The sequence below is a fragment of the Schistocerca nitens genome, chromosome 7, assembly GCF_023898315.1.
Source record: "Schistocerca nitens isolate TAMUIC-IGC-003100 chromosome 7, iqSchNite1.1, whole genome shotgun sequence".
Classification (NCBI taxonomy): domain Eukaryota; kingdom Metazoa; phylum Arthropoda; class Insecta; order Orthoptera; family Acrididae; genus Schistocerca; species Schistocerca nitens.
The window spans coordinates 613,622,774-613,643,284 of NC_064620.1; the positions used below are offsets into that span (position 1 = coordinate 613,622,774).

General features: G+C 43.0%; 1 protein-coding gene across 1 annotated transcript; it reads left to right on the forward strand.

Annotated features, from left to right (window-relative positions):
* Positions 1–460: 460 nt before the first annotated feature.
* LOC126195779 (myosin heavy chain, embryonic smooth muscle isoform-like) lies at positions 461–1,966 on the forward strand. The gene has a single exon (XM_049934412.1). It carries the CDS (start codon positions 461–463, stop codon positions 1,964–1,966), a length of 1,506 nt encoding a protein of 501 aa, XP_049790369.1.
* The last annotated feature ends 18,545 nt before the right edge of the window (positions 1,967–20,511 follow it).

Here is a 20,511-nt window from a genome sequence, read left to right on the forward strand (position 1 = left end):
AATTTGCATTTTTAGATTTTGTGAGAGTTATGATTATCTTGTTTAAAACATTTTTTACATAAATTGTGTATGGGAAAATTGTTCTTGAAGTATTAGGTTTTTGAGAGCGGTTATGATTAATACGCATGCATGTTATATCATTTTGGGAATTAACTAAAGAAATTGCAGGTACTGTTTGAGTAGGTTCATGATAATTAGGAGTGTTTTGAATTATTGGAGGTTATTTTGTACTACTTGCCTGGGCATTAAAAATAAACCAAAAATGTCTTCTGAAGATAGGCAGGTCTGTGAGGCAATAGTTGAAAGAAAAGGGGTAGGACAGAGAGACAGGGATGATTCAGGAATCAGTGATTGTGGATTGTCATTAGGAAGCCCAGCAGCACATTCAACTAGTTACCCTGAGACACCGGAACAAGCAATGAGAGCTAGGCCAGTTTCAGAGGAGGCTGATATGCGATCGATGTTGGCAGCCTTGCTAAAAGAAACTAGAGAAACTAAAGAATCATTAAAGGAAGAGTTTCAAAAGTCATTAGAAAAAAATTCACAAGAAAGTAGAGAGAGGGAAGAAAGGTCAGAGAAGCGTTTACAAGAATCATTAGAGAAGAATTCACAGGAAACAAGAGAATCATTAGAGAAGAGTTCACAAGAAACTAAAGCATCGTTAGAGAGGAATTCACAAGAAACCAAAGAAAGACTGGAGTCATTTAAGGAAGATTTACAAGAGATAAAAACGTCACAAATGAAAATAGAATATAATCTGAAGAAGGAAATACAGGAGCTACAAGAACAGTGGAAAATCGATATCAACGAAAGAGAGAATAAGCTGCAGAAGAGCATAGACCAAGTCCAGGGAAACGTGGAGAAGGTGGAAGGAAAGTTAACACAAAAAATAGAAGACGATATCGAAGAAACGAAGGCCGAATTGGGAGAAAGAATCAACGAAGTGGAAACAAAGTGCAATTATCGAATCGCCGAAGTGACGCAGAGGCAACAACAATGCCACGAGGCGGTTAGGGGGATAGAAGATAAGCAAAACCGACTAACTGTTAATCTGCAAAATGCTGTAACCATGCAACGAGAAGGAGAAAAGAGGGTCGCAATGGAGGTCAAACAGTTACAACAGGGAGTGCAGCAATTGGAAAGCAAGACAGAGGAAATTGATAGACGAATTAGTAATGCAACCTTAGCCGTTGGGGAAAATAAGGTCATTACATTGATGAGCAATGATAATCGGTGCATCCAAAGTAATACAGGGCAGAAGTTTAGACCAAAAGGAGGGTTGCACCCAAGGATATTTATGAAATGGCTAAAAGGAGTTCTTCCAGCGCATCTTAAGGACTCAGACAAGATTCAATTTGCAATAGATAGAATGGAAGGTGAGGCGTTCACTTGGGGAGTCAGGAAGAAGGAAGGGACTACAAGTTATGACCAATTTGAGGAGGAATTCTTAAGGAAATACTGGTCTAAAAGCCATCAATGTGCAGCAATTGAGGACCTACTCCATCGCAAATCACTTAGTACATGGAGGGGAACGTTGAGAGAGTTTGCTGAACATTTGTGGGAATTGAACGAGACCCTGGAACAACCCCTGAGTGATGACGTAATGATATCGGCAATAAAAAGAAGGTTGAATCATAGAATGCAAGAAACTATACCCGGGAGCCTGATTGAAGATAGGGAGGCGCTGATGAAGATACTGGAACAATTAGAATCTGTTCGATCACAAGGGCATGATCAACATAATGGTCAAAATCGAGAGGGAGGTAATGACCCAAGGAATCATTTCAATAATTCGTCTAACTATAGAGGAAGAGGTGGCGGTTATGGATACAGGAACCGTGGTGGTGGACGACAATGGAGAAATGATTGGAGAGGAAATGAAGAACCAAGAGATCATGAGAGAAGATGGGATAGGCGAATGAATGACACGGTGCATATAGAAGAAGAGGAGAGACCGGAAAACTGAATGACACTCCAGATGAGGTCCGATCGGGAGTGAGAATTACGAGGACCAGAATAAACCTACTGAGACATGACGATGGTGGAGACCTCAGAGAAGATCTACTAGAGGAAAGAAGTGAGATTCCCAAAGAACCCAGATTACCCATGGTAGGAATCAAGTTATGTGGGCTGAACATCGAAGCATTAGTTGATACAGGAAGTGAAGCATGTGCAATATCCAAAAGGTTATATGAACAGATACTAAAAGCGAAGGTTAACTTGCCTAGTTTCCCAGTGAGTGGAGTGAGGATCGTGAACGCAGTAGGTGCAAAGAGTAAACCTATTAAAGAACAAGTATTAATCACATTCGAGATAGAGGAAGAAGAATATGAAGCAACATTTTTGGTAGTTACCGGATTGAACACATCGATTATATTAGGGATAGATTGGTTAAATGAAGTTGATGCAGTAGTGAGTTTTGATGAAGGTACTATCAAAGTTAAAGGAAGAAAGGGCGAAGAAAGGAGGTTGAAATTTGCTGAGGGGAATGCGATCGAAGAAGAGGAAGAATTCAGAAGAATAAATTTGTGTCACGAAGAGGAACCCACCACGGGATACGGGGAAAAGGAACCAGGAGCAGAAGTGTTAATATACCTTGAGGGATTAGCACGAGAAGACGGATATAAAGAGGACAAGATCAGAAAAAAATTGAAGGAAATGACGCACCTAGATGAGGGGGTTAAGAAGAAATTAGCTGCAGTATTATACAAGCATCATAGAGTATTTTCTCAACGGCCAGGCATCATGCAAGGAGTGGAGTGTAAATTGAAGATAAAGAACCATAAACCATTCAATATAAAACAGTATCCCATTCCCCAGGCAAAACGAAAAGCAGTAGATGAAGAGATACAGAGGATGATGGACCTTGGGGTTATCGAACGGGCCAATAGTCAATACAACAACCCTCTATTTGTTGTTGATAAAAAGGATGGGAAGGTGAGGATAGTTTTGGATGCCCGGACGGTGAACAAAATCATCGAACCGGAGAGGGACAAACCAGAAACCATAGAAGAACTGATTCAAAAATTCCGAGGAGCAAAGGTGCTGAGTAGTATCGATTTGACTGCTGGGTACTGGCAGATACCATTAGCCACAGAGTCTCGACAGTATACAGCATTTACTTATGGGGGAAGGTGCTATCAATTTAGAGTGTTGCCATTTGGACTTAACGTATCAGTGTCTGAGTTTATAAGAGCGATGGATAAGGTGCTAGGTGAAGAGTTACTTAAAAAAGTCACTGTCTACGTGGATGATCTCTTGATAGCAAGCGAATCATGGGAAGAGCATTTGGATAGACTGGATGCAATATTGGCGGCCTTTGAAACCGCAGGAGTAACTGTAAACCTGGATAAGTCGGAATTTGGCAAACCAAGGATAAAATTTCTGGGCCATATAATATCCGAGGAGGGTATCTATCCTGATCCTAGTAAATTGGAGGCTATTAGGAATTTTCCGGCTCCCCATAGTAAGAAACAGTTGCGAGCATTCTTTGGGGTGTGTGAGTTTTATAGGAAGTTTATCAAAGGACCCATGCTTAATGCACCGAATATGAGAGAATTAACCAAGGCAAGGATGCCGTGGCATTGGAATGCGGAATGTCAAACCGAATTTGAGAATATTAAGGAAGCACTATATAATGCAGATATCTTGTACCACCCAGATTTTTCCAAGGATTTTTATTTAGGAGCAGACAGCTCGGACTATGGACTAGGAATACATTTATACCAAGTAGAGAGGAGTGAAAAAGGGGAGAGAGTAAGAACCATAGCATTCGGTAGCAGGAGTTTAAATGCTTGGGAGAGAAAGTATTCAATTACTGAAAGGGAAGCACTGGCAATTGTGTGGGGATTTAAGCGTTTCCGATATTATTTGGCTGGGAGACATGTGAAGGTCGTGACTGACCACAAGGCCCTTACATTTCTGACTACGAGCAAATTAAGGCATAGTAGACTAACGCGATGGGCCCTAGCATTACAAGACTATAATTTCGAAATAATTTATGAACCAGGAGCAACACACATAATACCTGATGCCTTGTCAAGATTACCAGCTGACTCAAGAGGAATGTTGTTGGACAGGCCGGAAGGAGAAGGAGTTAGAATCAACCTGATGAAGGGAGTACAGTATGAAGAGTTTGTAAGAAAGTTCCTAAGGAATGTGCGCAGGGAACAAAACGAAGACGAGAAATTAAAGACAATTAAAAACAAATACAGGTGTGCGGGAGAAGAAAGGATTCGAACATTCTATTATATTCACAATGGAATACTCTATAAAAGAAACAAGGAGAGTGAAGAGAACTGGAAACTCTGTATACCAGAGCATGTGGTAGAAAAATTAATTTGGTATACGCACTACAGTAATGCGCATTATGGACCGAAAAAGTGCCTGGAAAAATTGAAATTAGATTGTGCATTCAACAACATGGGAAGGCGTATACGTAAAATACTGAGTACATGTGACACCTGTCAGAAATCTAAGACGACCACAGTACAGCATAAGGGATATATGCATCCAATTGTACCAACAGCAATTAAGGACATAGTTGCAGTGGATCTATTTGGGCCGCTTCCTGCTTCACGAGGGAATTACACACAAATCTTAGTAGCGGAAGAATTGGTTTCCAAGTACATAAAATTTTACCCGTTGAAGAAAGCTACTAGTAGAGCCATCATTAACCAATTTGAAAAAGACTATTTTCAAAAGGTGTGTATTCCTAAGCGAATATTGAGTGATAATGGGTCACAATTCAGGTCAAAGGAATGGACAGAGATGCTAAGGGAGCACGGAATAGAGCAAATTGCCATTTCTAGATATAGGCCCGCTTCTAACCCAGCGGAACGAACCATGAAAGAGTTGAACCGTTTATGCCGCACCTATTGTCATAGGAAGCATGGTTCATGGAAGGAATATCTGGAAGAATTTGAGCGGGTTAGGAATCATCTCCCACATGAGTCCACAGGGTTTGCACCATGTGAAGTATTGCTCAACCAGGAACCCGATAGTATTTTTCGTGAGTTGGTAGTCTACCCACCAGGGAGTTCATTGACCTGGGAGAGGAAATTGGAGCTGGTGGAATTAAGTATGAAGGAGAAGGCCAGGAAAAGACAGGAAAGACACGACAAACTAGTGAAACCAATAACTTACCGAGTAGGAGACCTGGTATTAGTAAAGGTTCATGCTAAATCAAAGAAAATAAACTCTGAGATACATAAGTTTAACCATGTTTATAAAGGACCATACAGGATTATAAAAATTAGTCATCCTAACACTGTGGAATTGGAATATGCACGAACGAAGAGAGTGCATGGCAAGGAGCATGTGGAAAACATAAAAAGGTACTACTCGCACGAGAGTAGAAATAACCCAGGTGAGGAGGAGGAACTCAACTAGGGTGAATGAATGAACTGAGAGTGTCTAAACTCCTTGAAGTAGTGGCTTAGAATATATTAGGACAATTAGCTATAGAATGGACAATTGAAAGAGGGAAGTGTTTATTTACATTTGGGCTTTGTGACATATTACAATTAGAGTTGCATATTTCATGTCAAAGACTATCTAAGAATGAATATAAAACTTGTAATAACTATGTTGTAATAATAATCCATATGTTCTGTATTTAGGTAAGGAATTTTTGAGTGTATATGTTGTGTATGTTTTCATTTTGATATTGGACTACAGACGACTTGCTGGTTAAAATGAAAATTTGTGATTTTGAACAATGCCATTTATGTAATGTAATAACCTTTTTTGTAGAAATTGTTGTGGAGGCAGCCCACTACCGGAGTCCAGGATTATTTTGACAAATTGTAAATTCATTAATGATTTGTATTGCATGTTTTGTTCAGTGTAACTATGTTTTGGTTTTTAAATCCCTTGCCGATTCTTTTTCACCTGTGGTTCAAAAGAAGTTTTTGAGGGCGGGGATGTAAGGGGTCCGCAGGCCCTTACTATTAAAATTTGCGCTCACACAGGTCGACAGGGCAAATATCGAGTAGTGTGTGCAGGACGCGCGAACCAGAGGGGATTCCCCGGAGTGCCGCGTGCGGCTTGGGTAGATTCCCGCGAGGCGGGAATAACTGGGTGGAGTGCAGTGCGAAGTCAGAGCGTGGAGTGCCGAGGCCGGGTGTGGTAGGTTCCCGCGAGGCGGGCATAGCTGTGCAAAAAGCCAGCAGAAATTATTACAATCTACCGGCAAAGGGAGTGGCCAACGCCGTGGTTTTAACCCCTTTGCATCAGTTATGCGGAAAAGTGAGAAAGTTTTATTATAAAGTGATTTCAGTGAGATTGAGTGCCGCTGTTATACTTCCGCGTCTACCGCGCCGGCATTACTTGGATTACAGTGATTGGATATTGCGTGTGACGATTAACAATAACTAAAGAGACCTGTGATGGGATTACCCGTCATTAACAGTGTATTGACGAAGGCAGTGGCTGTCTCCTTATTTTTGTGCTTTGCTAAGAATATAGGTTTTGTTCATGAAACTGTGTTTGCTGTCCTCATTACCACCAAACCATACTTATTACCATATTTGTGAGGATAGTACGGAATGTAACACCTCCTGAGCAGTCCAATCCGATTGCAAGCCCATTAGGTACACGGTCACATTAATTAATTATCTAATTTTGGGCTGCTACTTAGGTCCGCGAACGGGCGGATAACTAAAACCATAAAAGGACGTGTTACATAGGGTATCGCGTTGCGCGCTAATGTGCGTTTCACAAGTTCATTTATTTGTTTACAAATGGGCTACGCACAAGGTGAAGCATTGCATTTAGAGAATGTCGTCTCTATACACCTAAAATTAAAATTCGTTCTTGTTATAACCACTCACTTTATCATTTACACATTTGACGTATAAGAAAAAACACAGACAAAAATTTTTCTTGCCAGCTAACAACATAAATTCTGGAATGTGAGTTTGCAGCAGCCTAAATCTAATATTTTTATACATATATACAACTTAGAGGGTATACAGCCCTTGTTCAATATATATATGTTCTCAAGTCTTCGTGTGGGTATACACCTTTGTCTTTACCCATGTTTGCGTGTACCAATCTGTATGTTCATGGGCAGGGGATTTTAGTAATTATGTACGGTCCGGTGTTTAATAGTTGCCACTTACTGTTCGGTTTTCCAATTTTTGTGGATTTAGGATGTGTTCTAAGTAACACCTTTTGTCCTATATAAAAGTGTGTTGTACCTTTCAGCTTTCTGTCATAAATTCCTTTCCTGTCTTTAGCCCAGGTTTCAAGGTAGATTACTGCTTGTCGTATTTTATCATCCAGTAGTAATTCCTGCATCGGCAAAAGATTTCTCCCACTCGTCTACTTGTTTGCAATTGCACGTCAGCTCATTTGATGTGAATAATTTGATGTATGGTGAAGGTTGTTAACAACTTGTAGGAAGGGAGTGACGTATTCAGTGTACTTGGTATGTTTACGAGGTATATAATTCCTTAAAAACCTGACTGACAATAATGGAGCTTTGCGGTTACAGCATGCACTTTCTGTGGGGGATGCCTTGGGATGAAATTTGGATACTAAAATGTGTTTGATTTGGTTAGAATCTACAAACTCTATGCCTATGAGGCATTATCTGTTATCATGACTTCTGGTTTGTCTACTCTTGCAAAATAATCCTCTTTGATTCGTCTTATAATTGAATTGGCTGTAGCGTTCTGTATAGCATACAATATTATGTATCTGGTGAAAACATCACACAGATCTACTATATACTTTACGCCACTCTTACCTCTGGGCTAGGGTCCAGCCACATCCAAAGATACCTTTACTAGAGGTTTTTTTTTTAGTTACAATAGGATGTAGTGCAATCTGTTTGGTGATGTAAGAATGTTTCGTTTCTGGCAGAAAATACGCTTTCTTACCACCTGTAATATTCTTCGTCTAAGGTTGGGGAAATAACAATATTTACCTATTTTGTGAGTGTAAGTATCGTCTGTGTACAAGATAAAATAACCCACATATTCCTCTGAAAAACACATTCGCCATTGTTCTTTTTCGGGATGATTCCTATGGAACAGAACACCTTTGTGAATAGTGTAAAAGCTTTTCAAATTTTCATCACCGGTTTGCATAAGTTTTGCTGGTACCTTACTCCAGCGTCGGTCTTCCTGCTGTAATTGCTCCATGTGTATACACATGTGGACATAGTATGTTCGGAGAGTTTTGTCTTCCATCAACATAGCTCTTATTTTACCTTCCTGCACTAAAAGATCGTTCAGTTCCTCTTAGCCTTGTAGTAATCCTGGAAGAGCGTTAGCTATTATATTCTGTTTCCTTTTACGTACACTGTTTCAAAATCGAATTCTTCAAGATACATACACCACCTGACTGTCCGTCGGTGTAGCAATTTACAAGTTAACAAAAATGATAGCGACTGCTGGTTACTGTATACTTTTGTGTGTTCACCCCAAAGTAAATATTCACTTTTTGAAGGACCAAATTACAGTCAAACCCTCCAATTCCTTAGCTGAATATGAACGTTCAGTTTCGGATAAGGTGCGGCTGGCGAAGCTAATTACTTTAGGTATAAGTCTTCACTCTTCTTCTACCATTTGAAAAAGGCATGCACCCAAACCTTGAGAAGACGCGTCGATGTATAAGCAAAAGTCCTTCTTGAATGAGATTTCCACTCTGCAGCGGAGTGTGCGCTGGTATGAAACTTCCTGGCAGATTAAAACTGTGTGCCCGACCGAGACTCGAACTCGGGACCTTTGCCTTTCGCGGGCAAGTGCTCTACCAACTGAGCTACCGAAGCACGACTCACGCCCGGTACTCACAGCTTTACTTCTGCCAGTACCTCGTCTCCTACCTTCCATACCTTCCTTCCTTTTTAAAAGTCCTTCTTCATGTCTGGTTGAGATAAAATATTAGTATTTAATAAGGCTTGCTTGATGTTCTCGAAATCGGTTTGTCATTTCTTCTCCCATAACCAAGGTCCGTTTTTCCAGAGAAGATTGAGTAAATCATCACTGTTCAAAAGTTGGTTAGGGATGAATTTCCTGAAAAATGATACCTAGCTTAAGTATGCCCTTAATTGCCTTTTGTTTTGAAGAAAAGGACAGTTCCTAATAGCATCAAGTTTTTTTTTAGAATCTGGCAGTATGCCTTCTCGAAATTAGATTTATTGAGGTTTACTGTTACTCCATGTTCGGAAAAGTGGTTCAACACTTGTTCAATTAATATTAAATGTTCTATCCAAGTGGGTGTGGCGACTAAAAGGTCGTCCTTACTTAAAAGTTCGGGTGCTAGCACTTTGTCCAGAGCAGAGGTAAATACACCTGCACTTACGTTCAATCCAAACGGTAATAATTGAAATTCGAAGCTCCTGCCCCCACATACGAAGGCGGTATAGTTCCGACTTTCTTCATGTAGTTTCATTTGCCAATAAGGGGACAGGAGATCGGTTATAGCAAGAAATTTAGCATCGTGGAATTTTGTAAGTTGTTGCTCTAAATTGTCTGGACGTGTTCGTACAGGTACAATGATCTTATTATTGTTACGTGCGCCGAGGACCAAGCGCACCTTGCCATCTGGCTTAGTCACGGCCACAATAGGACTACAATAAGGGGAAAACGATGCTTGCATTATGCCCCATTCAATCTTCCTGTTAATCTCTTTTCTTACTGTTTCACCCTTAGTCCATGGTAATGAAGCAGAACAAAGAGTTTCATGAGGCTATACTTCCATTTTGTACACAAAATCCTTAATGGTACATGGTCTTTTTTCAAATACATGTACATACGCAAGAATCTGTTCCCTAAGTTCCGCTTGGTGTTCTTTATACAAGCACTTTGATTCACCTACCTCTTCTGCTGCCGACTACACGTTGTTGTATGTGTTGATAAACGTGACTATGGGGTTTACCAACTGAACCTTAAAGTCGCGAGAAACTTCAGTTTTAGGTCTATCAGCACTTCCCCTGATTAGGTCTATTGCAAATAATTGGTTATTTACTGTGAAATGACATTGGCCCATGCCTATATCAGTTTGTTCTTGGTATGTACTAAATGTGTGCATACCGATTAAACAGTTAACTATTAATTTCTCTGCTATCAAAAAATTGCATTGTACAGAAATCTGTCCTAATTGGACGGCAATTAAGGCTTGTATTTTGACTCCTTTCGATTTCTGACCAGTCGCAGTTTGTACCTAGCAATTTTGCGGTGGCTGTGTGGGTATATTCCCACATTTCTTCAGTTCTTGAAAGAATTCCTGTGACATCAAATTAGTCGCAGCACCTGTGTCAAACAGAAGGGGTACATCAAGATCAAATATTTTGGCTATAGTAGTAGCTTGTACCTACCCCTCTGTCGAGTTTTCCTGTGTATCGTCATTACTTTGATGCAGATCATCTTTCACATCACTATCTTGATCGTATCTAATGAACCAAGTGTCGATCAAACTCGAGAACGGCGGCCCACAGTGACCGGTTCAAGTTAACCAGCGTCGCGGTAGCATCGGTCTCTGGGTTAGGCGTAACTTCTACTATGTGAACTGTTGGTATTTTATTATGCCAGTTAGTATCCTGTGAGGCTCTGGACTCAAATTCTACCTACCTTTGCGTGTTATTGGGCATAAGTGCGTTAGTTTGCTGGCCGAATTCCTCTGTCTATGGATTATTTGGCTGTCTGGTATCGTTGAGTGTTTGCCAAGCGATCGGCTGATTACTGGAGGTAGCTCTTGTCTGTACATGTTGAACGGGTTGGCCATGCGCTACTTGGAGTTACGGCTTTTCTCATTTGCGATGTGGTTACCGTTATCGTTAACATAGGTCTGTTTGGGGAAGTGCAGATACGAAGTATTCAGTATTGTTCCAGAATGGTAGTGAGTATTTTCCCTAATGTGTCGCCGCAGCCGCGCCAGTATCATAGATGTACACTACCAGAATGACTCAGACAAAGTCCTTGAGACTTCTGCAGTAGCCCAGAACCCGCCTAATGGCGAGAGAACTCGTGAGGGCGCCACTGGTCTCTTGGAGAGACGTAGTAGTGAGCACGCAGTGTGGAATTGTGAAGAAATTTCTCTCTCACATCGTCAATGTGAGGGTGCGAGGGTTACAGTAAACGCGGAGCAGTGCATCGGTTACAAGCTACTGGACTCCCAGGAGAGGCTACATGAGGTACCCGTAGCCGCGCCAGTATCATAGATGTACACTAGCAAAAGTATCCCGACAACGTCGACGATGCTTAGGCAATAGCCCAGCACCCGTCTAATGGCGTGACAACTCCTAAGGGTGGCATTAGTCTCTTGGAGAGAAGTTAGCAGGGAGTCCAGCAGATTGTAACAGATGCACCGTTAACCGGTTAATGTAACCCTTGCACAGTAACGTTGACGTTGCAACACAGAAATTGCTGCGCGATTGCATACTGGAGGCTCTCCGCTGACTTCTCTTCAAGAGACTAACGCCGGCCTCAGGGTTTGTCTCGCCATATTCGGGTGCTAGGCTGTTGCGTAAGGCTGGAGGCCACCGTCGCAGTCATTCAGCTGGTGTACATCTATGACAGTGGCGCAGCTACGGTCACCGCATGAAATCTCTCCTGCGAGGAGTAGTTTGTAATCGATGCACCACTGCCCGTTAAGTTAACCTTGGCACCCTCACATTGATGTTGCCACACAGAAATTGCTTCACGATTTCATACTACATACTCCCTGCGGACGTTTCTCCAGGAGATTTTTGCTGCGCTAAGGAGTTGCTTCGCCATTAGGCGGATGCTGGGCCATTGCGTAAGGCTCGTGGATAGTTTCGGAGTCATTCTGCTAGTGTGTATCAATGATACTGGTGCCGCTGCAGTCACCCCATAGAGCCTCCCTGGGAGTCCAGTAGCTTCCTACCGATGCACGGCTGCCCAATTATTGCAACACTCGCACCTTCACATTGGTGATCCAAGACAGAAATTGCTTCGCAATTGCATACTGTAGCCTCCTTGCAGACTTGTCTCGGACATACTAGTGCTGCCCTCATTAGTTGTCTCGCCTTTATTCGGGTTCTCAGCTGTTGGGTAAGCCTCAAGGACATTCTTGCTGTCATTCTGCTAGTGTAGATCTACGATACTGGCGCAGCAACGTTCACCCCGTGGAACCTCTCCTGGGAGTGCATTAGCTTGTATCCGATGCACGGCTGGCTACTTACTGAAGCGCTTGCACCCTCGTATTGACGATGTGAGAGCGAAATTTCTTCACAATTCCACACTGCGTGCTCACTACTACGTCTCTCCAAGAGACCAGTGGCGCCCTCAGGAGCTGTCTCGCCATTAGGGGGGTGCTGAGCTTTTGCATAAGCATCGATGACATTGTCAGAGTCATTCTGAAACTGTACATCTATGATACTGGCGGGGCTATGGTCTCCGATCGGAGCCCGTCCTGTGAATCCAGTAGCTTGAACCGATGCTTCACTGCCCGCGCCAGTATCGTAGATGTATACTAGCAGAATGAGTCCGTCAATGTCCTCGACACTTGTGCAACAGCCCAGCAATCACCTAACAGCAAGACTACTCCTCAGGTGATCTTAAGTCTCTTTTAGAGACGTCGGCAGGGAGCCTCTAGTATGCAATCACGAAACAATTTTAGTGGCCCTACTTCAATGTGAGAGTGCGAGGCTTTCATTAACGGGCAGAGGTGCATCACTTAAAGCTACTGGACTCGCAGGAGAGGTTCCATGCGGTGACCGCAGCAGCGCGAATATCACAGATGTACACGTACAGCATGACTCTGACAAAGTCCTTGAGACTTATGCAATGTCCCAGCACCCGTCTAATGGCAAGACCATTCCTGAGGGCGGCAATAGTCTCTTGGAAAGACGTTGGCAGTGAGCCTGTAGTATGTAATCGCGAAGTAATTTCTCTGTCACATAGTCAATATTGAGTGTGCGAGGGTTACACTAAATGGGCAACGGTGCATCGATCACAACCTACTGGACTCCCAGGAGATATTATATGGAGTCACCGTAGCCGCGTCAGTATCGTAGATGTATACTAGCAGAATGACTCCGACAATGTCCACAAAGCTTATGCAACGGCCCAGCTCCTACCTAATGGAAAGGCAATCCCTGAGAGCGGCGTTAGTGTCTCGGAGTGACGTCGGCAGGGAGCCAGTAGTATGCAATCGCAAAGCAATTTCTGTATCACATCGTCAGTGCGAGGCTGTGACGGTTTTACTAAATGGGTAGAGGTGCATGAGTTACAAGCTACTGAACTCCTAAGAGAGGTCCCATGCGGTGATTGCAGCAGCGCTAGTATCATAGATGTTCACCGCTAGAATGATTCTGAGAAAGTCTTCGAGACTTATGCAATAGGCCAGCACCCGTCGAATGGCGAGACAACCATGAGGGCGACAAAAATCTCTTGTAGAGATGTTCACAGGCAGCCTGTAGAATGAAATCTGGAAGCAATTTCTGTGTCACATCGTCAGTGATTGAGTGCGAGGGTTACAGTAACCTGGTAGCTTTGCATCGGTTACAAGCTACTTCACTCAAAGGAGAGGCCCATGGAGTGATCGTAGCCGCTCCAGTATCATAGATGTATACTAGCAGAATGACCCCGACAATGTCCTCGAGGCTTATGCAATAGCCCAACACCCGAGTAACGGAGAGAAACTCGTGAGGGCAGCATTGGTCTCTCGGACCGAAGTCGGCACTGACCCTGTAGTATGCAGTCGCAAAGCAATTTCTGTGTCGCATCGTCAGGGTGAGGGTGCGTGGTTTCCACTAAATTGGCAGCGGTGCATCGCTTACAAGCTATTGGACTCGCAGGAGAGCTTCCATGCGGTGACCACAGCCGCCCCAGTATCATAGATGTACACTTGCAGAATGGCTACGGCAAAGTCCTCCAGTCTTCTGCATCCGCCTAATGCCGAAACAAAGACTGAGGGCGCCAATATTCTATTGGAGAGATGCCGGCAGGGAGCCCATAATATGCAATCGCGAAGCAATTTCTGTGGCACATCGTCAGTGTAACGAATCGAGGGTTACAGTAAATGGGCAAGGGTGCATCGATTACAAGCCACTGGACTCCCAGGAGAGGTTCCATGCGGTGACCATAGCTGCGCCAGTAAAATAGATGTATACTAGCAGAATGACTCCGACAATGTCCTCGTGGCATAGGTAATAGCCCAGCATCCACCTAATGGCGGGACAACTCCTGAGGGCCGCATTAGTTCAAATGGCTCTCTCTGAGCACTGTGGGACTCAACATCTGAGGTCATCAGTCCCCTAGAACTTAGAACTACTTAAACCTAACTAACCTAAGGACATCACACACATCCATGTCCGAGGCAGGATTCGAACCTACTACAGTAGCAGTCACGCCGTTCCGGGGTTGAAGCGCCTAGAACTGCTCGGCCACCGCGGCCGGCGACGGCATACGTCTCTTGGAGAGAAGTCTTCAGGGAACGTGTAGTATGCCATCGCGAAACATTTTCTCTGTCACATCGTCAATCTGAGGGCGCCAGGATGTCAGTAAACCGGCAGCGGTGTATCGGTTACAAGCTACTGGACACGCTGGAGAGGTTCCATGGGGTGACTGTATGGGCGCGAGTATCATAGATGTAATCTAGCAGAATGACTCCGCTAATGTACTCGAGTCTTATGCAATAGCTCAACACCCGAATAATGGCGAGACAACTCCTGAGCTTCAATGATTATTTCTGAATGGTTGGACGTATGTGAATCTAGTACCGCTTTTGAAGATGAAATTGATCCTGCGTAGAGGTCCATGTCGGACAGCTCAGATTATGAAGATAGCAGTGATGAATCTTGGCACATAAAAGATATAGGTTTAACATGGATAGCCTCCTCGGCTAATGCAATGCGGCCTGCAAATTCAGGTAATGTAGCAGCTACATCCCAACCTGAAAACACAAATAATATACCAAACTCATTCCAGTCTGAAAATGTAAATAATGTATCAAGTCCATCCTTTTTTTGGCCCCGATGGAACTCAGCTGAACAAAACACTAACTCTGCGCAGCAGTACGCTTACTCATAATGTAATGAAAGTCTCTCCAGATCCTTTAGGGGAACAAATACAGAAACGCCAAAAGGCGCATTGTGTTACTTCATCACAGATAATACTGAGGATGAAATAACTCATTGCACAAACCTGTAAGCACGACACTCAGCAGCTACAAAATATCAGACATGGCTTAATGTCGCAAAAGAGGAAATCAATGCATTTTTATAATTCTCCTATTAGCTGGCAGTTACAGAAGATGGGAGGTTCCTGTAACAGAATTATTTCACGTCTGTACTGGTGATAACCCTTTTTATATGGCAAATGTTTCTATTGTTTCTATAAACGGGTTTGGAGAAATAAATAGAGCCATGAAGTTCGACGATAGACGCACCCGACAAGCTAGGACCCAAGATGATGACACGGCAGCTCTCCACAATGCTTGGGTACTATTCTGTACAACTGAAATAATGATTTCCTCCAGGAGAGATTTCTACAATAGATGAGCAGCTAGTGTATTTCAGAGTGTGTTGCCGATTTCTGCAATTTATTCCAAGCAAGCCAGGAAAATACGGAATAAAGATATTCTGGCTTTGCGACTCTTTGAGATCATATGCTATTGATGGGCTTGTGTACTCAGGAAAAAATCCAGATCACCCTCGTCAAGGTAATGCTGCAGCTCATGTGGTAAAGACATTGCGAAAAATGCATTACAGCCTGTTTAGGAGTGTTGTCCTGTTTCAAGATGTATTGAAGGATAAAATTACAGAAGTTGGTACTCCTCGCTTTAGCATACTACAAATTCTACCTGAAATGAAAGCATGTAACACACGAGAGGGTCTGTCTTCAACATTTGGAATCAGAGACGATTTGACTATTGTGAGTTATGTACCAACATGAATAAGAGTGTGGGGTGACTATGTTCCATGTATAACGGCTCCACAACTTATGAGACTCACAGAAACAAGACATCAGAAGTGATTTCATGGTATGTACCTACACTTGCAAAGAGAAAAAAGAACAAGGGGAAGGCCTTTTGTTTTATGGGCTACTATAATGCATGTTACAACTATAATGCTTTACGTTTATTCACAAATCAACATTCAGAATATCACAGTGAAAAGTCACATAAAACGAGGATTTTCTTGAAGGCCTTGGCTCTAGAACTTTCTCGTCCAAATGTGGAGTTCACAGCGAAAACTCCAAACGTCCAAAAAATGGCCTGCAAGCATTGGCTAGATGTGGCGTCAAAAGGGGCCAAGAAATAGATGTCTCCACTAGAGAAAAACGCCCAGAAGAACATGTAGTCGCCAACATCCTACAAGATAAACCGCCTATTTGCCAAGCGTTTGTTGGACAACAATGCGTATTGCCCTGCTTCATTCTCTTTCATGTGCAGTCACTGGTTTACTATCTGTTGTGATAAGCTGTTGTTTGAACATCATTATTATATGTTGGAAAATTCAGAATATTCTGAAACAGTTCAGGAGGTGAAAAGTGCACAATAAAGCAGGAGTCGCCAAAGTCAAAAGAGTGAGAAGCTGATGATTGTACCCTAAACTGAAGATCTGAACACAGACTCTAACGATATTGAAACAACAATGGAAATAACATGCAAAGCAGGATGTTTGTGTTTCAATGATCTGATTCGTGTTAGAGATACACTGTAAACGAATAAAAAGAAAATTGAACAAGACTATTTCTTACTATCAGTATGTAGTCATATTAGACTTTTGCTGCCCAATAAATATGCACAAGCTAGAATTGATTTTGATCGACATTAGGCATAAGAGTTAAATGAGTTTTCGACGTTTTGTGGCTTGCGCTAAACTTTTGAAGTTAAAAAACCACGGAATTTTTGGACTTATTCAGTTTTTCGCTTATAACTCGGAAACGATACGGCCTACAAACAAGTCACGAAACATCAGAATGAAAGACAGTAAAATTTCTCGCAGAATGATCAGCTTAAAAGTTAAAATGGTATCAACCATTTAGCGACAATGTAGCGTCAGTTTGGCGCAAAAGTGAGTTATACATCAACGCTTGTAACTCACAAACGGGTACTGCAGATGGAAAGTGTCGTACATTAAAGTTGTAGAGCGTCAGTTTCTGCGTGAAATGAGCTCCTAATTTTGTGAAATAGACTGACCTCTTTGTAAAGATGCAAATAAAAACTATCCGTAGCGCTAAAGAAGAAACGGAGTTTCTATTATTCCTTCATCAATCCCTCTCTGCGTGGATGACCTGTATTATGTTTTTGACATTTTTTGAATCAACGACACGGAGTACAACTGAAACATACCTCCTGTAAAATTCTGTAAATTAAGTTTGTTGAGTTTTGTTACAACGGTCACCATTTGGTGTCGAAGTTTATTTAACAAGCTCAGCAGAGGTGTGTGGTTGGCACCGCGGGTGTTGCCGAAATGGGCGGCTTTCGAGGGACACTGTGCCATTTTATTCGACGTGCCTCAACGTCGAACGCTCCCGTGGTTACGTCACAGGAGGGCGCGAAAAAGGATGGTCGAGAAAGCATAAAAACACTTTTCTGCTTCGAGTCACGATCAAATTTCGTCGAATTGTTTCGAACGGCCCTTGACAGTTTTATCCTGTACAGCACAGCAAAGATTGCCGTCACGCTACACTGTAAAGGGCTGCAATCACGTCCGGTGCGGTTGCGGTTGCGGCCCCACAGTGAGCTCAGAGCGCGGTTGGTGGTGGTGGTGGTTAGTGTTTAACTTCCCGTCGACAACGAGGTCATTAGAGACGGAGCGCAAGCTCGGGTGAGGAAAGGATTGGGAAGGAAAGCGGCCGTGCCTTTTCAAAGGAACCATCCCGGCATTTGCCTGAAACGATTTAGGGAAATCACGGAAATCCTAAATCAGGACGGCCGGAGACGGGATTGAACCGTCGTCCTCCCGAATGCGAGTCCAGTGTGCTAACCACTGCGCCACCTCGCTCGGTAGAGCGCGGTTGAAAAGCCCAGGGGGTGTTACTAGTGTCCAGATTTGTCTTCAACTTCGTGTTGTTGTTCGTTGCACTGCGATCTGTCGTTTCCGACAGCGAAAGCTGTGGGAATCGACGCGCCAAGGGAAGGGGTGCTGGAGTTGACGCTCTTTGTATCACCGCCTGAGGCTCTTTCGTTTCGATTCTGAGCGGCAGTATGTCTCGGCCGCCCATGAAAAACTGCGTGATTTGAACGCTGAGTGTCGTGGTTCTCACCGCAATCGCACCAGCGGAAAAAAAATTTAGGGTGGGGGACAGTGACTGAAACGTGAGTAAGAGAGGGTGGTGTGACCTCCTACCCACCGTGACATTGAGCAGAATTGTGTTGTTACATCTTTACGCCACCTTACGGCTCACATAAACTACGCTGCCTGGTACTAGCAGATAAATACGATGTTGCAGCGCTGATGTTGTTTGGACGGACGATGTGTCGGATGCATGTCCTAAGGAAATTTTCATCGTTGTACTTGACAACCCAGGCACTGCAATAGCACCGAGAGAGGACACCCGTTTGTTAGCTCACTGAACTCTCGTTCGGGAGGACGACGGCCGTCCTGATTTACGTTTTCTGTGATTTCCCTAAATCATTTCAGGCCACTGCCGGGATGGTTCGTTTGAAAGAGCATGGCCGACTTCCTTCCTCATCCGTCCCTAATGCCATGGGACCGATGACACCGCTCTTTGGTGCCCTCCCCCAAACGAACTAACCAAGCAACCGACTGCAACGTCGTACCCATCCTACGACCGAATGTCCTCCCCTGTACAGGAATCACGTAATGTGTGTACGAGTGCAGGTTGCGACGCAGGAACGACAACATACGGAAGTGTCAGTGTGGCCGTGAGTCGTGCAACAACAGTCAGAGCGGATGAAGGCGGCCGCGGAGTCCGAGTTCGACTGCCGATCCGGCGCAACTTTCATTGACGTCACTCCTTTTACAGCTGATGTTCGTGCATTTTCACAACAGCATATACGTTTCATGTATCACATGAACTTCGTAGGAGTGTATAAAATGACTTTTTAAAATAATAATATGAATATTTATATATGTATTTGCAGAGAGAGAGATTGATTTTTGATTGAGATTTTTACTTTAAGTCGTAACTGGTGCCCGAATTTTGGTTGCTGCCTCCTTGAATGATCAGCTTCCGCACCAGTTGGTGATGTATTACAATTTGGAGGAAGTTATTGTTCTTTAAGGTTTAAAATACGACTCTGTTAGTTACTTGACCGTATTGCGGATAGCTTTGAGCCCAAGTTTTCGTACCTTTTCATACCTAAGGGACCACTGTTGTAAGTAAATAAGATCAAACAGCAATCTGCTTTTCGTGAGAGAAGTAGATTGCTTGGCACACAAACTTCCTTCAAACTACACGCCCTGCTGCATCAAAATTGGTCATTGGAGTTCAGCACCATACTATTGTACAAGAACACAATCCAATTACTGTAATTAATAAATTATGAGAGGTTGTTACTCATTGAATGAAAACTATAGAGAATGCATTTCTTTTCCTGAATTTTAGTGAACTTTGTACACTTACAATTCTGTCGATTGATAGACGGCGACGACAATGAAGTTCACCTCCTTCTCCAAAAACAAGATATTTGTATTCTTCACTTCCTGAAAATTTGTATACATAAATGTTTGGCATCTCTTACACATACTTTACTCGGTTTTATCACTAAAATATCAATTTTCATTAACTGTAACAATACGTTCTGAGCGACGGCCTAGCAACACGTCCTCTTTCCACAAGATACAGATTAACAGTTCTCTTTTCTTTCAATGAATCAACTGTTTTTTTTTTTTTTTTTTTTTTTTTTTTAGAGTCAGTACTCAAAGATTCACAACTACTATCGTTAAGCGCTAAAGAGTTTGTTGCTGTCCAGCTGTGCTTCACTTCACTTCAAGTCCTTTTTGAATCAAATTTACATTTACGGTATTTACTGACATTACTGAGCTTCTGAGAATAATATCAGACACAAATTAGTTTTAAAAAACGGGGGCAGTGGGTCTCACATAACATTACATGTGGCGTTTATTACGCATATCCAAACAACTGCTGTTCGAAGCGTCTCCGAGCCAGAGGCCGAAGTCGCAGTCCTGCAGGCAACTTGGTGCCAAATTTCAATCCTACGCTTTGCAACGGCAGACAATCACGGGGTTTGGAAATAGTGATCCTTTAATTTTGCTGTGCAGTACACTTTGGTTTGTAGAATCCGAATCTACCTTTCAAAAGTTTTGGCACTTATTCCTTACAATAAAGTGTGCTGTCTGTTCTTTCGGACATGTCCGAAAGAACAGACACCACGCACAATCCGCATCTGTCATACATTATATGTAAATTGAAGGTAGAGAGGGGAAGGAAGGAAAGGAAAAAGATCGCTGCTGTCAGCTGCATTAAGACACTACTTGGAATCAGTGGCGACGAGTGAAAATGTGTACCAGACCGGGATTCGAACGTGGGATCTCCTGCTTACCACACCTGCGCAGACCGTCTCGGCACGTCTCACAGCCGATCCACACTCCCATCGAGCGCC